The sequence below is a fragment of the Felis catus genome, chromosome C2 (assembly GCF_018350175.1).
Source record: "Felis catus isolate Fca126 chromosome C2, F.catus_Fca126_mat1.0, whole genome shotgun sequence".
NCBI lineage: Eukaryota > Metazoa > Chordata > Mammalia > Carnivora > Felidae > Felis > Felis catus.
The window spans coordinates 151,864,659-151,888,004 of NC_058376.1; the positions used below are offsets into that span (position 1 = coordinate 151,864,659).

The 23,346-nt window shown below is 57.5% G+C and overlaps 1 protein-coding gene across 12 annotated transcripts in view; it reads left to right on the forward strand.

The window, feature by feature from the left end:
• Positions 1-23,346, forward strand: part of SCN5A (sodium voltage-gated channel alpha subunit 5) — a 94,332-nt gene that overhangs the window by 2,458 nt on the left and 68,528 nt on the right. For all 12 annotated transcript variants that reach the window (XM_045037857.1, XM_023260726.2, XM_045037853.1 and 9 more), the window contains exons 2-4: positions 12,731-13,045; positions 15,807-15,925; positions 23,001-23,090. In XM_045037857.1, the coding sequence (XP_044893792.1) occupies positions 12,773-13,045; positions 15,807-15,925; positions 23,001-23,090 (482 nt within the window). In that variant the 5' untranslated portion in view covers positions 12,731-12,772. The remainder of the gene's footprint in view (positions 1-12,730; positions 13,046-15,806; positions 15,926-23,000; positions 23,091-23,346) is intronic.

Consider the following 23,346-nt stretch of genomic DNA (forward strand, 5'->3'; position numbering starts at 1 on the left):
GGACCAGCTACCCAGTGCCGATTTGTGAGACAACACAATTGTTAGTTCAGCGACCCGTTTGGGTCTCATGGTGTGAGGGAGGGAAGAGCAGAAGCTAAAGCCAAGGTCACAGTCACGGGGGCCCTTGTGAGCTCTACTCAGGAATTGGGAATTTATCCTCAGTAATGGTACTAAAAATAGCTAACATTCACTGAGTGCTTTCTGCCAGCCAGGCATGGCACTAATCACTTTATAAGGCTCATCCCCTGAATCCTTGCGTCAACCCCGGAGGCGGGGGACCATACTAAGGACAGTATTGCAGGTGGTGAAACGGGAGACCCAGAAAAGTTAAATAACTTGCTCACACATCTACTAAGTCACACATCTACTAAGAAGCAGGCCTTGGGTTTGAACCCACGTGTCCATATATCTGCTCTAGACTGTCCTACCCCTCTAGTGCAGACCGTGGGTGCCACCAAAAGCCTTTCAATTGAAAGAGAGGAACAGTCAGGTTACCACAGGTGGTGGAACTTGTCGTGTTCCAACTTTCTTCTCTGTTCAGGGACTCACCACTTCTCCCGTCCCTAACTTCGATTGCTCATTAAGTGAGATTCCCCACCGCCCTCCCACACCGCGAGCGAAGTTTAGGTTGGCAAGCTTGATAAAGGACAAAGGAGAAGCGACGGAGGTTGCGGGGCTCTGACTGGAACCGTCGGTGCTTCCAGAGAGAGATGCCAACGTCCAGCAGTCATTTGGAGGGGAGAGTCCAGCGTTCAGGCAGGAGAGCTGGGCTGGCGGTGGAAACTTGGAATCATCTGCAGAGGCCGGCCATGGGAGCCATGGCAGTGAATTAGACTGTCCAGCAAGAGTGCAGACCAGAGGTTCTCAACCCTGGCGATGTTAGCATCTCTCGGAAAGCGTTTTTAAATTGAAAAAAAAAAAAAAAAAATATATATATATATATATATATGCCCAGGCTCCACCCCCAGAGGTTCTAATTCATCTGGCATCAGAAATGTTGAAAGCACCCAGGTGATCCTAATGTGGGATAGAGGGTGCAACACAACAGGGTGGGGGCAGTCCAACAGTCAAGGCCGGAGAAGTCTGCAGAGGAGCCTGAGAAGGAGCAGTCCGAGGGTGGGAGGCAGGCCAGGAGTGGGAGGTATCACAGAAAGCAAGGAGGGAGCCCGTCCTGGAGGAAGGGGTGTCTTCCGTCTCCTTCTGCCGAAGAGTGAAGAATCCTTCGCATTCTGAGAAGTTCATGGATAGATCAAAAAGAATGCATAATTTCAAAACGAGTGTCTGTTAGATTGAGCAACAGTAAGGGTGCCCGTGACCTTGGCAACAGAAACTTCCTTAACGCCTGCAGAATGTGGTGCCCAGCGCAGCCGGACAGTTGTTGAATGAGTGAATGAATGAATGAATGAATGAATGAATCAGTGAGGGTAGGAGCTAGTTTGGAGTGGATCCAGGAATGAGCATGAGGTGAGGAAGTGGAGACAGCATGTGTAGACAGCTCTTTGCAAGAGTTTGATGGTTTAAGAGGGAGGGAAGAGATAGAGGGGAGCTGGCCGGGGGTGGGGTCAAGGTGGGGGGGGTTGTAGGGAGAGCCTGAAGTGGACTCTAGGCATGTGTGTTCATGCGGTGCACCCACAGGCAGTGCTTATAGGGAAAAATACCTTTTCCTCACAGGGAGGGGCCAGAGGTCTCTGCATTGACGTTGTGCCCATGGGGCCTCAGTTGCTCTCAGAGGGGGATTTTGCGGGCAGGAGCTGTGATTCCTCCTGGGGGTGGGGGGGCACGAAGGAGAAGGAAATCTTGCTGTGAGGAGAGAAAGGTGTTCCAGAAAGCAGTATCTGGGGACACGATGAGGTTGTATGGAGCAGGTACCCAGGAGTAGGGGGGCTAGCGTAAAACTCCCGTGGCAAACTCTACAAAGGAAGCAGAGAGGAGAAGGGGTGAAGCCAGGGGCAGCCATGGAGAGAGGCTGGACATTGCAGGGAACAGTAGGCATGGGGGGGGGGGGCGGCTGCAGAGGAAGCTGGGACTGGATGCCCACTGTCTTCTGCCAGCCCAGACTGGCCTGAGGTGGAGGTCTGAGGCAGAGTTCAGCCTGAGGTGGTTGGGGAGAGCCTGGATAGGACATTCAGGACCTACTCTGTGCCATGGAAGATTCTAGAAGGTGTACAATTCAGACACAATAACTGCTCTCATGGAGTTTACCTGCTCCTGGGGAAAGACAGTCTGGATACCACTTAACAAATAGATACAGAAGATAATTTTAGATCATGATCAGGACGATGAAGGAAGTAAAACAGGATGACGTGATGGAGAGACAAGAGTGACCCTAGACTGGCTGGTCAGGGAAGGCCTCTTGAAGGAGGTGATTGAACTGAGACCTGAATAACAAGAAAGAACCAATTCAGAGGACATCTGGAGAAAGAATATCTTATAAAGAGGGAACTGCATGTGCAAAGGCCCTGAGGCAGTGACAGGCTCCTGAGGCATGGGTGGCTTAGGTGGCCAGAATAGAGATAATGAGGTGGAGCTTGATGCCTCAGTTTCTGACCCCCACCCTTTCCATCATCTGCCCCCTTCTGATATGCACGGGTTATACCACTGCCTGGGACTGGCAGTGGTTCCTGGGGACGAGGCTATTTTTAGACACAACTCTTCTCTTTGTGGGCCTAGAACATACCGTGTCTTTTTAAGATGATCAATATGGAATGGGTGCTATTTGTAGAGCCTCCACGTCAATTCTTGGGGCCTGGGACCCTCAAATGGGGGAGGGAGCCCAGGAGCAGTCTCCTCAGGAGCAAGCCCCATGGCTGGCACAGCACTGGGGCCATGTGACTCATGGACTCTTTGAAACTTGTGTCACCTCCCCTGCCAGGCCACCCTCACCCCACCCTGCAGAATCACAGCCCTGGGCTGGGGAGCTGGGTGCCCACAGCTTCCCCACCACCAGCTTCATTTCCTGGAGGAGTATCTGGTATGCCCCAAGCCCAACAGAAAATTTACTGGTTATTGAAGCTAGAGTCTGGTGGGACAGTTCTGCGAATGTCTCTTGTCCGTTCCTCACTTTTACTACTCTGGATGGGCAGAAAAGGATACCGAAGACCCTCGGGGCCTGGCAGGTTCACCCCCAGGGCCAGAGAGAAGGCTGCTCAGGGCAGAGGAAACATGTGGTTGGGGCTGGGGGCTCAGCCTCCCCGGTGGAGGTCAGTGTGGCCCAGAGCAGCCAGGGGAGGGCGCCTGGAAGAGGTGGGATTAGAGTCCAGCTGAGGCGGAGGCACAGAATTTGGAGAGGTGAAAGCAGGCTGTGCTTGCGGGCCTGTTCTGAGAAGCAAACGTGTGTGCTCTGGGGCTGGAGTTCGGTTCTTCCTCCTCCGTTTCGCCTTCTGACCAAATCTCCAGGGAGGCCGTGGGAAGCCGCACCTCCCCCCGCCCCCCAACACGGGGGTGTTAAGGGAGTGAAAGAACAGGATAGAGGTGCTCTTGTGGCAGTTGTGTGGGCCCCGGGAGGTCCCTCTCCCGCTTGGAGACCCCGCTGGTGTCATCTCCAGGGGCCTGTCCCCTCCTTGCAGCCCTGGAGGCCGAGGGCCAGTGCGGGTCAGCCCGTAGGCTCAAGGTCACACAGGCATTGGGGCGGCGCTAAGCCTGGGCCCCTGTCTCCCTCGCCCCACCCAGGCCAGGCCCGGGCAGTCCCCGTGCTTTCTGGGAATGGATTTTGAAGGGCAGAAAGGCTCTTCCTGGCATTAAAAGATGGTAAATGCCTTTCTGGGGGGTATTGATTCCTCGAAGTCCTGTGTGAAGGAGCCTGACTCCAGAGGCAGTGTTCAAAGGGATGGCAGGGCAGGGAGAGGTTTGGCTAGAAGCACTGATTTCAGTTCCCGGGCTACATTAGCCGTCCCTCCATCTGGCCAGGCTGGGAGATCTAAGATGGGGCGGGGGGGGGGGGGGCTGGAAATCAGGCCACGGGAGGGACCAGCCCAGCCCTCACATCAATACTTGCTGTGTGGCCATCAGAGCCCCAGCCTCATCGACCTGGGCCCATAGCAGGAAAGTGGTCCAAAGAGCTCCTCAGAGCCAGAGTGCCTGCCCTCTGCTGCCCAGCCCTGCTGCCTGCTTCGGGGCCCATCCCCGGGGAGGAATCCAGGCCCTCCAGCCCATTCTCCCATCCTCCGACTAAGGGACACCCAGCTGGTGTGGGGGTGCAGGGAGGCAGAGGGACAGAGGCCTGCCCGCCACAGCCGGACTTGAGCGAAAGAAGGCCCGGGAGCTCAGCTGGCCATTTGCAGTGCCAGCCCAGCCACCACCCCCACCGTGGTGGGCTTGGATGAGGCACAGACTGCCAGTTAAATAAAGCGACAGCTAGTTGCTAACAAAACTGGAAACCCAGGGAAAGCCCCCACTCGCTTGCTGAGCTGGGTGCCTGTTAGATGTATAATTGCTGAGTTTCTGTTTCAGGAAATGTCTGAGGGAAGGAGAGAAAAATACTCCCTAAGGATCCCCCGGGGGCGGCCGTCCCCAGAGATAGCTGGACTTTGGGGCCTTTCCAGCCCTTGCCTTTTATGATTGAGTTGTTTCTGAAGGGCTTGTCCCCAGATGGGTCACTTATGGTCGCTGTGCATTGCAAAGGGAACTTAGATGACTTAGACGGCAGTCACCAACAAATACACGGTAAAAATCTCAGAAGCATTATGTCGAGCAAGAACATTCAATGCCAACAGCCCATACAGTGGGCTTCTATATGTGTGAAGTTCTAGAACAGGCAAAACTAATCTGTGCTGATAGAAATCAGAAACGTTGACCGGAAAGGGACCTTAGGGAACTCTCTGCGGTGATGGGAATGTTTAGGATCTTACCTGGGGAGTGGAGGGGGTAGTTACACAAGTATATAGATTTGTTAAAAGTTGTTCACCTATAGCATCTAAAATCTGTGCATTTTCTTGTTTGTGTATTACACCTCAATTTCAGAGTATTAAGGCAAAAGGATTGCACATCCATACTGTGTCAACAGACACTTTGGTGGCATAGATTTTGTGTATCTGTGGGTGGATTGCCTTATCTCAGAGGAGTAAGGGACCCTACGCTCCCCAGGTTTCACTGGGGGAATTTCTGTCTCCCTCAGTGCACACAGTAGGTGCTCCATAAATGCTTCGGTTGCCATGACATCGGTGCACAAAGGCTTTTTTTTTTTTTTTAAGCCCAGGTATTGAGCAAAATGAGTTGGAAGAAATGGTGCTAGAAAGAGGCTTAGGATGCTGATTGCTGTCTCTTGGGCACCTGTGTGCCCTCAAGGTGATTCCCAGGCCATAGGTGGGCACCTTTCTGGCCCAAATGTGTGTAGATGCATGGGTATAGATGGTCCAGGGCCTGGGGCAGAAGTGCCCTGGTTGACCGAGCCAGCTCTCTGACTTCTGAGTTCTGTGGTCGCATCGTGGATCATTCAGGTCCCCACCCTGGAGACCCAGGGCCTCTAGGCAGCCCTGGGCCTTGACTAACAGCTCAGTGCCTCCTGGCACAACATTATAGATCCCTGTGCACGGAGCAGTGAACAGGATTACAAGGCAGACTCGGGCTTGGGGGGGAAGAGGATGTCGTGTGCCCTGTGGAGGGGCCCCTGAATGACCTGGGAAGTTTGCAGTTCTCCTGACCTGGCACTGGGAACACCACTGACCCCGAGATGAAGGAACCGCTTCCAAGCCCGGTGGGCCCTGTCCTTACTGTGGGGAAGGAGGAGTTTGAAAAAACAGGGGCTTTGGCTGAATCCAGGGCTCAAGCCAAAGGTGCCCCCGCCCCCATTCCAGCTCTCCCTTCAGCGCCCACTCCGGAGAGCACCCCCCCCCCCGTCTCGTCTCAGGGACCCCATTTCATCCTGCCTGGGGAAACACTCGCAGAGCAAGCGGGTGGGGTTTTCCTGTCAGCTGAATTAGCCTCGGCTTCAGCCTGAGTGTTGGAATAAATGAGATGCAAATGAATGTAAATGAGGGCATCCCCAGCTTCTGGGGTGGGCGTGTTCGCCAATGGGAGGGATTTGGGGGGGGATTCTGCAGGACTTCCCCAGATTGCTGGGGGCTGGGATAGGGACTAGAGAAGGAAAGCCCCCTCAGGATCCTCACCCCCTCCCCAGAGATAGGGCTCGGACTAGACAGAGTTAATGCGTGTGCAGCCTCAAAGGAGTGGAGCCTGCAGGGAGCCGGTTAGCTGAGGCCCTGCACAAGGACATGCCAATGTGCCTTTGATCCGGGAGCAAGGACCTGAATGCACAGGCCACGAGCACCAGCTGGCACCCCCGCTGAGCCTTTGTCCAAGCTGGTACCCTGGGAGCGCCAAGACTGTGCAGATAATTGCCTGGGCAGGAGGGATGCTGTAGACCCCTCCCACTTCCCCCCTGTCCCCCACCTCCCTCCCAACCACCCACAGCCACTGCCCCAAACCGGGGTGGCCCCTTTCCGGTCTGCGGAGGAGGACAACTGTCCTTCAGCCCATCCCTACCCCCTCCCTGTCCCTCCCCTCCCCCACCCCCAGCTAGCCTGAGGCCCAGCCCAAAGCGGGTGGAGTTCTGTAAGGGTTTAGAGCCTGGTGGCCGGGACACCGTGGTCACGCCATCAGTGGAGATGTAACGTGAACTACAACCGCAAGTCACATATGCAATGTGAAATGGTCTAGTAGCCACATTTTAAAAAGTCAAAAGTAGCAAGTGAAGTTATTTTGAACATATTTTACTTAACCCAGTATATCCAAAATATCGTCTGTGTAAATCGTAATCCACGTTTAAAAGTTAATGATGGGACCGTTGACATTCTTGACCGTACTAAGCCTTCAGAGTCGGTGTGGAGCGAACAACAGCACATCTCGATGGGCACGAGCCACATTCCACGTGCTCCGTGCCATGGGGGCTGGGTGGCCACCCTGTTGGACAGGGCAGTTGGACAGGGCCGGAGCTGGAGAGAGAAACTGCTAGGGAATCACTTCTGACCAGGGAACTGCTGACTCTCTGGGCATGGGCAGAAATCGGCCAGGGCTCCCTGGGAGCATCTGCCCCCGCGTGGGCACAGACAGGTTGGCCAGCCAGAGGAGACCAACAGGGACTAAGCCAGGGACTCCTAGCTCTGTAGTGGGGATCACAGACATGCCCCACCCACGGTAGACCTTGCCCCTTCCTCCCCACCCTCTGTGCCGTCAGAGGTGGGAGACGAGGTAGGACCTTGGTTAGGCCTGCCTTCGCACAGACTGGGGCTCGCTCACTTGACCTGCAAGCATCAGATTTCCCTTTGTGTAACGGAGATAATAACCTCCCCTCTTCCTGCGATTGTTGCAGGGATGAAAGGTGACCCACAGCAGCACTTAGAGCCGTCTCAGACGTATCATGAGCACGTGATACTGCTGGCATGGCCCACCCAGCTCATGGTTGGGGAAACTAAGGTCCAGAAAAAGGGGGCGTTCTGATGCTGTCCAAGCTCACTGTGTGGGCTAGTGGCTGGGCAATAGGAGGGTTAATCTGGTGCTCATTCACTCATTCATTCATTCACCAGGCCCTTCGAGGCATCTCTGCTGGGCCGGACTGTGCTTTGGGAGCTCAGGACACAGCCGAAGGCAGAGGCAGAACAGAAACAGGGAATCTTCCAGAGAGGGAAGTGGGGGAGCCAAAGGTGGAAGCGGAGTTGGGCACAGGGCCCGGCTCTCTGGCCCAGGGCATCGCTTCCTTGCTAATCTCAGCAAGGCTAAGTGGAAATTTCCTTAGAAGCCACCGAGTGGCATTGCGGATGGCTCGGACTCATTTTCCCATCATGACCTGTTGATTTGGGATCCATCACCTTGGGCAGAAAAGTACTCTAGGAAGTCATTTGTAGGACCATGCACACAGTGGGTGCTGCTTAAATGTTCACTGAATCACTCAGTTGATAAAAGGATTCTATGCGTTGAGGTGTTGATTAGTTTTAACTTGTTGTCCTCAAGGAAGATATAAATTCGCTCCTGGTGCCCTTCCCTCCACCTGTGGGGAGTGAGCCCCGGCTTCCTGAGCACCCACACGCTCTCCCTGAGCTTCTTGCTTTAGGACTGAAGAGCAGTGGAAAGCAGGGCCTTGGGGCAAGGGCACAGGTTGCCCGAGCCTGCAGGGTGGGAGGGAGGAGCACAGAACAGAGGAAGCCGGTAGAGATTTTCTAGGAAGCCTGGGAACCACTTCCACGGAGCGCCTTGCATAAATTTACATGGCAAAGAATATTCTTTGCATGTTGTGTTCCAGAGGCTCCGATTCCAAGGCGACCAAAATGCCAGAGGTGACTCAGGATGCTGGAGCATGCCTGCCTTGGGATCCGGGAGCGGAACAGGCAGGAAGGCACCACAAGGAGAGGTTGGGCTGGAGTCCGGTCCCTCTTTACCTGTCAGGTGACCGACCATTCTGGTTTGTCCGGGACCAAAGGGTATCGCATCTCAGGATGCGGAAACCTTAGTGCTGAAACCAGGGAGGTCCAGAGCATCAGTCCCCAACCCTGGACAGTACCCACGGCTGCACCCTGTCGAGTTCCACGTCATGGCATTGTGACCACCGGGAATTGAGCACCAGCTCTGTGCCCCATACGTTCAGGAAAATCTTCCTTCAGGAAGGCCGCCTAAAGAGACAAAAAATAAGAGACAAGTCCAGAAGGGTCCAGTTTCTGGTGTGGACGCTGGCTGTTCTCCCCCACGGCATCTTCACCCTGTTGTGAATACTGGTATGTATAGGCCAGCGACTCAGAGGAGGGGGGCCTAACCCTTCCCTAAGAAGGGGTTTTCAGGCTGTTAGGTGAAATCAGACTCACCCCAGGGACCATCAGAGAACAGTCGAGGCCAGGAAGCGGGGAAGGGCAGGGTACCCAGAGGAGGGAGGTCAGTGTGCGTGGGCAGTCACAGAGGGTGTCCTGGAGGAGGTGGGTCGGTGAGGAGAGCCTTCAGGGTGGCCCTGCCATCGCACGGGGCAGGGGACAGTGTTTGGGAATGTCTGAGCCAGGGAGTGATGGAGCTGAATGTAAAGGATGGAAGGAAAGAAGGAGGAGGCCAGTGGCCGTGATGTCAGCACAGTGCCAGCCGGGTGAGGAGGCCTGTCCCTGGGCAGCGGCAGTGGGAAAGGAGGCGGGGATGTTTGGTGAGGGTGCAGGGGTGTAACCCGGGTCAGAGGAAAAGATCAGGAGGAACCAATTTGAGAAGGAGGGTTCACGGTCTGCTTCCGTGAAGTCTCGGGAGCCAGAAGAACTTTGGGAGACATGCCCCCAGTAACCAGAAACTGATAAACTTGAGAGAGGATGGAGTCGGGGGCCCCTTGAGCTTGAGTGAAGCTGACAGAACAGGGGCAAGTGGGCCGGGAAGGGTGATCGGCTGGGAGAAGCCTTTCCAGCCTTTCCAGGGAGCGGACAGACAAGCTGTCCCGGACGAGGGGAGAGTCACGGGCGTGCTGCTTCCAGAGAGCATGCTCTTGGAATGAAACCAGGTCTGGGCTCCCCCACACGCTGAAGCTGTGCAAGACAGAGGCCCCCTGCTCCTCCCAGCCAGAGGTGGGGCCTCCCTGGAAAGCCAGGGGCCTGACCTCCCAGGCCCGAAGGCTATAGCCGGGCCTGAGCCTGGAGCGTCCTTGGCCCACCCCCAACCCCTCCTTACCTTGGCTTCACCGGAAACCTTGTAGCCAGGGCCCAGCAGGTCTCGGCCACCGGCAGGGCGTGGGCCCTGAGCTGCTGAAGGAAGGGCAAGGCCAAAGCCAGGTGCAGGCAGGGGAAGAACAAGAGAGAAAACAGATCCATCCTGCCCACCCACCACGCACTGCCTGCGGGGGCCAGAGACAAAGGACACTCTTGACTGGTTTACTTTGGAACCTGAGGCTGCCTGGCTGGGGGGGCAGGGGGGGGGGCGCGCTGGCAGGGAACTTCATCTGGAATCTGGTTTCAGAAACCACAGACTTCCCAGACTTCCTGGGACAAGACCCTTCCTAAGGCCCAGGCCCCCATTGTCAGCGCTTCTTTATGAACGTGTTAAACAATAAGATCTAGCAGTGGGTCTAATAAGCATTGTAATTTTGAAGTATCGATAAGCGTTCATGATATTTGAGATGCTTGCGGCACCTGTCATGGGTCCGGGAAAGATCTGCAAGCTTCTACTGGTCACAGGTACCGCTCACGCTATCGTTTTGCTGCCTACATTCATAATTGAGGGAGGTGCTTAATTGCAGTGAGAAGTTAGTGAGAATGAGGTGTCGTCGTTTCCCCTGCCCCGAACTCTTTCCCGAACTCTTTCCATAGACGAACAAAGGTGTGTCTGGTGTCAGCAGGTCAGAAGAGTGGTCGCCCCGACCAGGGAGGTAGTGACCGGAGGGGAATCTGAGTCTGGGGGACCGGAGACAATTATTTTTCTTGACCTGGGTGCTGTTACCAGGTTTGTTTGGTTTACAGACACTCATCCACCTGTATGCTTGGGAGACGCGCCCCGATCTGCGCGAATCATCGATTTCAATACGCGTTTTAAAAACACCTTTACGGGAACAGACGTATATGCAGGTGTCAGCTTGTGCGTGCATGCACACACACTCTCTCTCTCTGTCTCTCTCTGTCTCTCTCTGTCTCTCTCTCTCTCACACACACACACACCCCAGTATATACCGGTGAGCTTCTGTAGGTCCGTGGGCATACACGTGTCTCCAGAACCCTTGCAGGCATGTGGACACAGATGGATACAGTTGAGACAGAGAACACTATTTTTAGGAAATACTTCCAAGTCAAAGAGGAGGCTTCCTGATTTACTTGACTGGTGATTGCTGATGGTGGAGAGAATTGCCCTGCAAAGGGCTGTTGTCATCCAGGCTGGCTTTTTTTTTTTTCTTTCTTTCTCCCCCCCAACCCCCACCTTTTTTAAAAGAAAGACTAATGACTTTATGGCTTTTGTGAACATAATACAAGATCATCCTAACTAATTCAAGCACTAAAGGAAAGTACAAAAAGGAAAGTGTACAATTACCCAAATTCTTACCAGCTAAGGGGGAAAAAATCATTCACCTTTGGTGATGAGTGTTACAGACACCTTTCTTTGTTCACTCGAAGATGGAAGCTACACAGAGATCGCTTTTAGAAAGTGGGAGCCCACTCCCTCACTTGCTATTTTTAACAGAGATGCTCCTTTAACTTCACTTGGATGGAACAGAAGAACAAGACACCGAAGGATGGGGTGGTTCTTACAGTGCTGGGTCCTAGGACCTCTGCTCTGACTTTCCCTCCACACATTCCTTGCTGCGCTTCCCTGGGGAAGGCTGTGTAGCGCTTGCTCACTGTTTACCTGTCACCTGGCCAGGTGCCTGCCTTCCAGCAATCACGGTGCCTGGTCCTGGGCTCTTTGCGGGCTGTGTGCAAGGGCCGATGCGGCAGATCACTGGGGTCACTGGTGACATGTTTCTCGGGAGTGAGATCAAGGCAAAGCCTGCCTTTGGTTGGCGGAAAGGGATTCTGTCCTGGCAGGGATCTCCAACAGGTGTCCACCCTGCCCTCTTGAGCTGGTGCCCGGCCATTCCTGGGTTTGATGTGGTAATTAGCGACACTGCCTCCCCCTTCCCGGTGGTGTCCCAGTCAGGAGCTGTGCCTACCACATCCTGTTTTGCTGGGACAGTCAGGAGCGCATTCTTTGGCCTCCATGTCATAGGCAGAGCCTGTTCGCACCAGGTCCTGGATCGTTTGAGGCCACTGGGGCCCACATTCCCCCGGTCTGGCGTCATACATGTGTGCCGGCTGGACACCCGCGTGGATGGTGGTCACTGTTGTCCGCTTCTGCTGTCACTTGTTCGGATATGGGAGGAAGGGAGCAGGTGGGGAGGTGTGAGGAGCCTGAGATGCTCCATCTGAGTTTCCCATCTTTGGAAAAATGCTCCCCCTGGGGATCTCGGGGTGGGGGGGGTCCTCTGCTGCAGCCGTATACACCAGGGGGCCAGCACCTGCATGACTGTTACCCTGCTGTTTCCAGAAACCCGTGGGATTTGCCTGCGTCTCATTCGGCAGACACAGATGCCCCTTCAGTTACCAGAGGTTGGCACCCCCGTGCCCCAGGAGAAGTCTGGGCAGCCTTCCCCTGCAGGCGCGTGGTGCTGTGGGGAGACAGAGCGGCCCCCACCCTTTGGCCCCAGCGCCCAGGCTGCATCTGCCTGGAAAAGAGACCCAGAGTTTGGGCATTGTCCCAGGAGGCCTGTGATCACCCTCCACAGGGCCCCAGGGGTCTCTATAGAAGGGACAAGCTTGGGAGGAGGGATGACACAGGGTGTTCTTCACGATTCCCTCCATCACTCGCTTGTTCAGGACCAGCCCTGCCACAGACCTGCGATAAAAAGATGACAGGCCCCATCCCTGCCCTAGGGAGCGTCCCTCCTAGTCCAGAGAGTGTCAGCACCTTGGTGGGAAGTATCTCGGTGGGTTCGGGTAAGGAAGCAACAGGTGCAAGGGCTCCCTTTTGTGTCGAGCGGGGCAGAGCAAAGGGCTTCAGTGAGGCAGCCACTCTTGCCTACTTGCCATCAAGCGTGCCCCCTGGGATGGGAAAGGGACTGTCCCGCGGGTCCCCACGCGGAGCCCACAGCCCGGAGGACACGGGGTTTACCCAGGCCAGGGTCAGCCAGGTGTGTCTCTGGAGAGGTTGGGAGCCGCGCCCGGGACCCTGCCCGCCAACCTCGTCCTCCCCTCCCCACCCCCTGGGTCCGGGCACAGCATCAGCGCCGCGTCTGTGTCTCCTGGCTTCCCCACAGGCCACGCGAGGACCGCCTGGGCCCCAGAAGCAGGATGAGAAAATGGCAGACTTCCTGTTACCTCGGGGCACCAGCAGCTTCCGCAGGTTCACCCGGGAGTCCCTGGCGGCCATCGAGAAGCGCATGGCGGAGAAGCAAGCCCGGGGCTCGGCCGCCTCGCAGGAGAGCCGGGAAGGGCTGCCCGAGGAGGAGGCTCCCCGGCCCCAGCTGGACCTGCAGGCCTCCAGAAAGCTGCCGGATCTCTACGGCAACCCGCCCCGAGAGCTGATCGGGGAGCCCCTGGAGGACCTGGACCCCTTCTACAGCACCCAAAAGGTGACGGCCGCCCACCTCCGTGCCCACGCCTTCCTGCGGCTCCCTGTCGACAGCAGATAGGGAGAGGGCCTCGCCTCCACGTGGGGCTGCGTTCGGGGTAGGCTCCCTGGGCTTCGAGGGAGTGAGTCATTGGTGATCTATATTCCGATCATCTGAATTTTATTCCGGAATAAAAGCCAGAATTACGCAGCCTGATACGGTTTGGTGTTAGAAGGGAAGGAGCAGGCAGAGCCGCGGTTGGTTGTCTTGCCTCCTTGTGGAGAGCCCTATTCTGGAAGTCATCTGTGCTTAGACTTTCCCCTCTGGCAGACTTCTCCCCGTCTTGGGTCCCAGCGCACAGCACGTGGTCCCCTCTCCTACTAAGGACACCCTGTGGCCCGCACGCTCTGGCGGGAGGGTTTGCCGGGCGTTGGCCGTGCCTGGGCAGCTCAGGCTGGGGGCCGAGGCAGTGGCTCCTGGGCCTCGCAGGCTGGCAACGGGGACTGTGAGGGCCGGTGGGACATCCGAGAGGGGTGGGGAGGGAGCTTACTCTGCTATTGTCCCCCTGGGTGTGGGGCGGGGAGGTGGCTTTCGTCCACCGGGAAGGGTGACTCAGGCTTCCTCCCAGTAAGGATTTGCACCCAAGAGGTGAATTCCCCCCATCTGGGTACCCTGCCCCGGCCTCACCTCTCAGACCACCAGCAGACATTTGGTGGAGGCCTTTCCCCAGACGGCCAGGTCCTAAGGAAGAAGGTGGCTGGAGGGCAGACAGAGTCGGTATTCACAGGGCAAGTATGAGCATGCGGCAGTGTAAGTCCTGTGTGTCTGTGTCACCAGGTGCCTGTGTGTGTGTGTGTGTGTGTGTGTGTGTGTGTGACCGTGCCATGAGACTGCATTTAAGAGACCAGGAGCCTGAGGGTGGGTGTGCTGCACAGTTGTCCCCATGTGTGATGTGAGTGGGTGTGCGGGTCAATGGGTAAAGGGAGAGCCCACCCAGTCGACATGCACAGCGAGAGAAGACACCTTGCACCTGCTGGCACTTGCCCCTGGTTCAAGTGACACAGGTGAGGTTGAGGTTGAAGGCTGGGGTGACAGTTGGGCTCAGAGTAAGGCTGGAAGCTGGGATCTGTCAGGGTAGGTGGGCCTAGGTCCCAGTTGGCCAGAGCGGGAGGTAAGAATTAGGGTGAGGGTTAAGGCCAGAGCTGGTGGCCAGTCCGGGTTTCAGTGGCAAATGAGAGCGGCAGTTAGGTGGGAGTCAGCTGGGACAGGCCGGAACCGTGGCAGGAGGACCCAACTGAGGATGGAGGGGAGACTGGGCTGGGCTTTGGGGGGCGGGTAAGAGTTGAGGCTGGAAGCGGCCGGGGACACTGGCTTCCATCCCTGTGATCAGGAATACTTGAACCATGGCCTGGGTCTGACTGTGGCCTCTAACCTTCTGTCTCTCCTTGCTGCCCCCTGGCCACACTGCCTGAAGTCCCGAGGGGTGACACAGGTACCACAGCAGAACTTTTTGTCCTGAGACACCCAGTCAGCTTATCTTTCCAGCTCAGATTAAATAGAACTTTGTCTCACCAGCTCAACCTTCGCAGAAGCACAACCCCTGAGCCACCTCAGCTGTGCCGGGCTTAGCCTGGGTGGTGGCGGCAGGGGGCGGGGGGGCAGGGAAGGGGGGATGCGCTGCTGTCCTCGAGGGCTGTATCTGCACGTGGCTTAGCCTCCAGCACCTCCTGTCCACTCCCACATCCCACGGTGCTGTGTGGACAGTGTCTTCTGGAAGCCTGCAGAAAGGGTCCGCCTTGGGCTGCTCAAGACCCCCCCCCCTGGAGAGGGGGACACCCGGGTGGCTCAGTCAGTTAAATGTCCAACTCTTGATCTCAGCTCAGGTCTTGATGTCAGGGTTGTGAGTTCAAGTCCCACAGTGGACTCTGTGCTGGGTGTGAGGCCTACTAAAAAAAAAAAAAAAAAAAAAAAGAGGGGCGCCTGGGTGGCTCAGTTGGTTGAGTGTCTGACTCTTGATTTCAGCTCAAATCTTGATCTCATGGTGTGTGGGATCGAGCCCTGAGTCCATCTCTGTGCTGATGGCAAGGATCCTGCTTGGGATCCTCTGTCTCCCTCACTCTCTGCCCCTCCCCAACTCGTGTGTGCATGCACACACACAATAAATAAATAAATGAATAAACAAACAAACTTAAAAAAAAAAGACACCCCCCCCCAGTGGGGGGAGACGCTAGGTCATCGGTCATCTCCTCTGGTGGGGGCTGCAGGGCTGACACCTGTCCTGGACTCAAGGAGACAGGGCCTCAGGGCTGGGGTCTGCGTTTTGCCATCCCTGCTTCTCACCTGTCACAGTCTTCTCGAGGACCAGCTCCCTCATCAGTCCCTGTGGCCCCAGCGGGCAGGGAGGGGTCGGCAGGGGGAAGGGGAAGGAGCTGATCCTGGCCAGGTCCTGGCCTCTGCTGTGATAACAGCTCGGCTGGGAGCGTGCGAGGCCTCTTCCTGTTAGGGCCGTAATTTTGAAACGTAATTTTGCCAACCTGGCATTCCCCTCAACTTGACCTGATCCCACTGCAGCCGTGGGCGACACCGTGAGGGCCCATTGACCTGCGAAACACACCAGCTGCCTTCCTTCCTCCCCCTCCCCCTCTCTCAGTCCCTCTTTTTCTCCCACCCCACCCCTTAGCCAGGGTTCTAGGGCTCTGAGCCGACACCTGCCCCCCAGAGTCCTCTCTCCACAAGGGCCGAGGGGCCACCGCCCCAACCTAAAACCCCTCTCTGTTCACAGACCTTCATCGTGCTGAATAAAGGCAAGACCATCTTCCGGTTCAGTGCCACGAATGCCTTGTATGTCCTCAGTCCCTTCCACCCTATCCGGAGAGCAGCTGTGAAGATTCTGGTTCATTCATATCCTTTGCAGTCGGTCCGTGCTGTGCATCTTCTCTGGGCCCCACGAGGAGGTGGGCAGGGTGTTTAAGGCTGAGAGCAGGGCCGTCCCCGTCCCGAGGGCCCAGGCAGCACAGTCATCACCTGGTGGCCGGTGGGATGGGCAGGCTCTTGGGCCCCACCCCACACCTGCCAAGTAAGCCTCTGCGTTTCAACAACCTCCCAGGGGATTCTCGGGCACGGGAAAGTTTGGGAAACCCTGCTTCTTCAGGAGAGAAACGTCCTGGAAGCCGAGCTACTAAGGGATCCTTAGTAGGGATCCTACTAAGAAGACACAGGCCTGTCAGGGTCCCCTGACTCCGATATTGGCTCCAAAGTCCCCTCCCGCTGCCTCCCCACCCCCTTGCAGCAGGTCACCGGGGCTCAGCCAAGGAGAAACCGCTTCCTGGTAAAGAGGCCTCGGGTGCAGTCACACGTGGGCATCCTTCGAGGGAGGCGACACTTGCTTTTTGATTAGGTGTTGACAACATGTTTGCAGTTTCAGAGTTATCTCAAAGAACTCCGGTTAGCGTTAAATTATATAAACCGCAGCCTAAAAAAGCTGCCGGCTGTGGAGGAGCGCTCTGGGACTGCTGCAGTGTAATAAGGGACGGGACTGGCCTTTGGGCCCCAGGGGGGCCTCGTTCCGCCGCGTGGGACGTGGGACGTGGGACGGGGCGCCGGCACCCAATCGCGGCGGTTCTGCGGCCTTCGGAAAAGGGGCCCCACAGATGGGGAGGCGGGGAGGCGGGCAGGCGGGGGTCCGGATGCAGCCGGAGGCATCTGCGGCTCAGTGCGCCCGCCTGGGCAGCCTTCCTTGGGCTGGCGGCTGGCTGGGCTGTTGATCGAATCGGGGCCGCCGGGCTCTGCGGCGGTGCGATGAGTCGTGGGTGTGGCAGGCGGGCCCAACAGCCCTCCCCGAGGGCCCCCCTCCGTTCCCCACTCTGGATGGACCTTTTCTGAGGCCAAGGCAAAGACCCGTTCACCTCTGGGCAGGGCAGGAGGCTTCGGGAAAACACCCTGCCCCGTGTCCGCTAAGAGGCGGACCGCTCAGGGGCTCCTCCTGCCCGGGCGGGGATGAAGGGTGCTGCTTCCCGGCTCCGCTTGCTGGCCAAGTGTGCCTGAGCCTCACCCCAGGGGTTCAGCCGAGGGGCGCTTTGCCAGATTTGCTCTCTGCACGCAGTCGCGCTCTCCCCTCCTCCCGCCGGCTCCTGCCTTTCTCACAGGGCTCCAGAGACCTGTGTGTGTCCAGGGAGAGTCTCACCCGCAGCCCCAGCCGCGGCTGTGGCAACTGCAGGGTGGTCTCCAGGGCGGACAGACGCCGTGGGGGAGGGGCCGTGTTCCGGGGACCGCCTGCCCTTCAAAGCGAGGCGCCAGGAGCTCCAGATTGAGTTTTGAGCCGTTCTGCCCACTGCTTCTAACCGCCCCGTAGATGCCCGGGCACTCTGCTGGGCACCGGGGTGTAGGGAGCTGAATAAGACTCTGTGCTTGGCCCCTTGGGAGTTTTGCAGTCCCCCTAAGAGTGATAAGACAGCTGCAGGAACGGTTGTGGTTGTCGTTCCTGCCAGCGTGTGGGCACAGCCTGGGGGGGACAGCGCAGCAGCGGGAGGGAAGGCCGGCCTTGCTCGCTCTGAGCTGGTCCCCGCCTCACTCCAGGGGCGGGGCCTCCCTGAAAGCATTCTCCGGCTCCCACCTGGGGCTTCTCCTGCAGGTATCTAACCAACCCAGCACTGTTTGGCAGCCGCAGCGGGCCCCCAGGGATGCGACAGCAGCCCCAGGATTCCTCCTGCAAGGCTCTGGGCCGGGCGGGGGCGGGGGCGGGGGCAGGCAGATGAAGCCAGGGAGGCAGTCGGGACACTGGAGTCCCCAGCCTGGCCAGGGTCCATGGAGCAGAGGCCCAGCCTGTGGGGTGCAGGTTCCACCGGCGGGACCCACCCTGAGGCCTCAGCGCCGGCCTGTGTCCCCCAGGGTCGCTGCCCCAGGGAAGTGGCTTGCCATCGTTGAGGCCCCGCGACGGTCTCCCAGGGGCTGCCTTGACAAGCCACTGCGTGGGGATGGGAGCGCTCTGCTGGTGCGCCCCCTGGTGGGCTCAGTGCCGCGGGGGAGAAGAAGGGTCCAGATCCGCAGGATTTGGGAGCAGCCTCCGTGCCCTTGAGCCTTGCCATTCAAAGAGTGGGGCACAGACCAGTAACGCCCGCATCACGAGGGTCTTGGAAGACCTGCCGAATCTCGGGCCCCACCCCACCCCTTGCATTTTCGCCAGGGCCCCGTGATTCGGGCACACGCCGCCCTGGGCAGTCGTTTACAAGTGTCGGTCTGTGAGGGCCCCATCATTTAAAATGCCGATTCCTGGCCCTTTCCAGACCAGAATCCCCGGTGGGAGGCCTGGGAGTCCACTAGCTTTCCGTGTATTCCTTTTCTTCGTAATTGAAATATAATCCACATGCCACACAATTTATCATTTTAAAATGTACCATCACCGCTCTCCAATTCCGGCACATTTCATCACCCCAAAAAGGAACCCTGTGCCCATTAGCAGTCGCTATGCGTTTCGAATGCACACAGATTTCGTGTGTTGAATAGTGAGTTTTCACTCTGCTGACATTCCTTTGTATTGTGGTAAAACACACACACACACACATACACACACCCCCCAAAATTTAGCATCTCGAGCCATATTTAAGTATACAGTTCAGCAGTGTTACTATATGCATATTGTCACGCAGCAAAGCTCTACCTAACCCTTCTGCGTCTTGCAAAACCGAAAGTCTGCACCCATGGTCGGCTCCCATTTTCACATCCGCTGACACCCACCGAGCCACACAGGTGCGCATTTCTGCGCCAGGCCCTTCGGAAAGGGCAAGGGAGCAAAGACAAACTTAAGACAGGGCAGGAGGGCAGCCCCTGCTCTCAAAACCCACTCACTAGTAACAGTCCGGGCACTCACAGGGACGTGCTAGCGAGCGCCCCGTAATTCAGTCCAGCTTCGCTCCGTGCTCCGCCCTTGCAACGCGTCCCTGGGAAGTGGCCTACAAAGTAAATATGGGTATGTAGAATTATTTTTTCCGATGTATTTTTGTTATAATCCTGCAGGATGTGTTCCTGCCAGAATCAAATAAAAGAAACCAACTGAACCCCCGATTGCACCGCAGCCACATTCAGAGAGGCCTCACGTTCACGCCGAGAAGCTTTCTGCCTTCCTGGGTGCACAGGATCTGCTCACAAAATCCTCCCACGTTTCTCTAGCAGATTCAAATGGGCAATCAAACCACATGTTTGTGTGTGTGTGTGTGTGTGTGTGTGTGTGTGTGCATGTTCATTGAATAGCACAAATATATGAACATGCCCCCCACGGCATCCCTTCTGTTTGGGAGGGTTTTTTTTTTTTGACTCCCCGGGATCTGAAGATAGACGGGCCAAGTTTCAGGCATTCCCCACCACCCATGCAGGCAGTCCTTGCTGGCATTTTAATCATGAGGCTGGGAGTGGGTGTTTGGGGACAATGACACGACAGGATTGAAGATGTTCAGCTGAGCTCAGACCTCGAGAGCTGGCCTCTGCCTCTGCCCACACACGGGGCCGGCTCAGTCATCGGCCTGAAACTGCCAGACAATACAAGCAGGTGTGCCCTGGCCGGCCGTGCCCCTGACTCATCCCTCTGGTGTCGGCTGCACGCTGAGCCCCATGGGGGACCTGGGGATGCTCTGGGCAGAGTCATGCGGACTCCAAGCACCTCTAGGCAGGAAGAGACCACACACGTACAGGAGTGACTGAGCGCGGTGGAAGGGCCATGTTCAGGGTCGGGAGAGCCAGGCAGGGTGTCAAGCAGTCAAGTGGCAGAGAGAGTAGAGTTTGCTGCACCTCGTCCTAACCTGTCCTTGTGTCTGGAAGAGCCAGGGCAGGCAGCTCCTGTGATTCGCCATCCCGGGACCCAGGCCCCGGCTGTCTGGCTCTTCCCCAAGCCTTGATGCTGGAGTTCAGCTCACCTATGTCTGTCCAGCCAAGTCTTCTGGTCCAAGGCAGCCTGTCCACCCTGCTGTTCTCTGCCAAGGGGCCTTTCCTTCACTCTAGCGAGATGGGTGAGAGGGGTCCCCCCAGTCAGCCCACCTTGCTTCACCTCCACCGGCCGCGCCGCTGGATTGCTGAAAGAACCCTGCCCAGCCGTGGGTGCCCGTCTAAATGACTCCTCCAGGAAGCCTTCCTGCCCGGCCCGGCCAGAGGCGGGTGTCGTTTCTCATACCGTCCTATCTCGGAGCTCTTCAGACGCCTCCCTGTCTCCCACCCGGGGCCAGGCACACGTGCTCCTTAGGCCTGTTCTTTAAAATGGCAGCTAATTGCGATCCTCCCCCGGGTGGCAGTCTGCTCCCACTTTACAGAGCCCGTCACTCATCGGCTTACTGCCCTGAGAATGGCAGAAGCCAAGTGTGGGGTAGCATTCCCCCTTGGCGGGTGGGGACCTGAGGCAGCGGGACTCCCCCCAGCCCTTCAGGCTGGACCCTCGGTGTCGTCATGCAGAGGCAGGACAGCCGGGCTCAGCGTGGGGGGCTCTGTGCTGGGCCAGCCGGGGCTCCAAGCCAGGCCGTGCATTGACCAGCTTTGCACCGGTCGTCTGTGGCTGCCGCGAGGAATTCCTACAACCGTAACGGCTTAAAACAACACAAATTCATCATCTTCCGGTTCTGGAGGTTAGAAGTCCGAGAAGTTCTCACTGAACTCCAATCAGGGTATCAGTGGGGCTGGTTCCTCTCTGGAGGCACCAGGGAGAATCTGTTTCCTAGTCATTCCCGGTTTGTAGAGGCTGCACGGACTCCTTGGCTTGTGGCCCCTCCGTGTGCAAAGCCAGCAACCGCTGGTGGCGTCTTTCCCACCTGGCTCCTGTGTCCCTCTTCCACTTAGAAGGACCCTGTGCTGACATTGGGCCCACCCAGACAATCCAGGGTAATCTCCCATCTCAAGACCCCCAATTTAATCATACCCACAAGGTCCCTTTTGCCATAGAAATTAACATTCGTGCTTGTCAGGGATTAAGATGTGGTTGTCTGGGTGGTGGGGGGTGGAGGGCTGCGGTTCGACCTGCTGTAGTCACTAGCAGCCTAGCGTTGTGCCTCAGTCTCCCCCCGTACAAAAGGGAGACCAAATCCCCCCTCATAGAGTTGTGGGGAGAATTGAATTCGCTAATGGTTGGTTACAGAGAGCAGAGCCTGGCCCCTAGGAAGGGCTCAATAAATATTTGCTCTTTAGGGTCGTTCCTTTCATATTCCGGCAGTCACCTGGGATCCCCAGTAGTGGATCCGTGGGGGTGAGTAAATCTGGCTGAGGGGCGAGTTACCTGCCCAGTAAGGAAAGCCTTGGCACAGAGCCAGGGTGTGGGGCACGTATGCATGTGTCAGGGAGGAGGAGTTAGGCTCGGCCCTGGAGACCTGAACACAGGCAGAGGGATGGGCAGCTGTCGGGCTGAGGGACATCCCTCCCCCACCCCACCCCCACACCCCACCCCCATCCCCGGAGGGATGTCCTCCCACCTGGGAGGAATCAGGACTTCCTGGAGCCGCGGCTCTGAGCTGAAAGGCTCTGCTTTAACTAAGGGAGATTCCCAAAGCCCGATCTTCTTTTACCTCAGGTGAGAAATTGGAGAATTCATTATAAACTGGGGGTGGGCCTTGGGGTGCTATTTCCTAGTCCCCTAGATTCCCTAGACTGACGACTAGAAGCGCCGAGGGCTCGCACCTAGATTCTCCGAGAGGCCTCCCTCGCCTCCCCTCCCTCCCCAGCTGGGGCAGCGCCGCACTCCCCCCACAAGTCAGCACCCCAGCTCAGCCCAGTCTCCAGTCTGACTGCACCAGGCTCCGGCTCAGACCTTGCAAAAGGGTGGAGCTCTACTGGAGAGGAAAGAGGCAGGCCCCGAGGGCTCAATTACTTCAGCTCCCTGGCAGCCCGTGGGGATCCTGGGGATCGCAGGCGGCCAGCTGCTGCACGCGGGGCTGGGGCCGGGTCCTGAGTCTGGGGGCAGCCAAAGGGAGCCGCGGTCTCCGCCTCTCTTCTTTGGCTGGGGAGGGAATTTGTGAGAGTACCAGAGTGTCCCTGCTCTGGATCAGGCCCCTTGGGGGTGCCCTAGCCCGTAAGCGGCCCAGGGCCTGCCCCTTGCTCCTCCACAGGCCTTGCAGAGGTGAGAGAGACCGTGGAGCCTAGTTACAGCTCCATCCAGCTTGACACAGCAGAGAAGTAGCCAGAGGGTCGGGGATCACCCAAGGCCTGCGGCAGTTCAGTTCAAGGCCAAGGGCCCAGAAGGATGCCCAAGACGCAGTCCCAACATTTGAGGAGCTCCCCTTCTCCTGGGGAACAGATGGGCCTTGCTATTTTGGGAGCAACCACACACGAAAAGAGATGCCCAATGCCCTGGGTCAGAGCAGGCTGCTCAGAGGGGGTGCTCCTGCTCAGAGGGGGTGCTCCTGCTGAGGAGTTTCTTGACAAAGGAGGAGGGCACTAAGTGGAGCGTGTGCAAAGGCAGGAAGCAGTTCGAGAAGCCGTCACCTGCACCCTCGGGCAGTGTCTCCTGATGAGGTATGTGAGTTTTCGCAGCCGATGTTCCTTCAGCGAAATCCTAGGCCAAAGGCGAAAAGCCTTTGGGGCAGTGGGGGAGAGACCTGGGAGCCCCACTGCCAGGGTCTTCCTCTCCCCCCAGCCGTGGCCCCCGAGGAACAGTTTATAAATCCCACCTCCCTGTCACTCCGACGCGGCCGTGGGTGAAAGCCTCTGTGGTCTGGGTGTCTTCCTCCCTGCCCTCCAGGATGGACCCTCCATGGAACTCTATCTACTAAGGGTGCGGTGTCAGCTGCCGGGTCCCTGGTGGGGGCTGCGGGGAGGGAAGGGGACAGGACCCGCCTCGGTGGGAAGAGGCCGGCCGGGACTGGCACAGCCCCAGTGTGTCCCCCTCGGGGCCCCCGCCTCATCGATCTGGTGGCACCGGCCTGGCGGTGACAACCCCAGGGGCAGGACCCTCGGGTGGGAGTGGCCCGGCCGGCCCCCTGCACGTGGCTTTCCTTGACCTCTGCGCCACATTCTTCAGTATGCTCATCATGTGCACCATCCTGACCAACTGTGTGTTCATGGCCCAGCACGACCCCCCGCCCTGGACCAAGTATGTTGAGTGAGTATCTTCAGGCCTCTCCAGCCGGCCCCTCCCTCCCTTCCTTCCCAGCCCTCACGGGGGGCCCCTGAAGTCACCGCAGAAGTCTCCCGAGGGACTTCCCCACCTGGAGGGTCCTTGGCCCAGCCCCTTCCTTCTCTGGCCCCTCCTGGTCCTGCCGACTTCTCCCCTTGAGCTGTGTCATCAGGGGAGGAAGCCCTCCGGGTTAGCAAAGTGGGCGATTCCTCCCTGACCCACCCTAACAAGGACTGAGCAC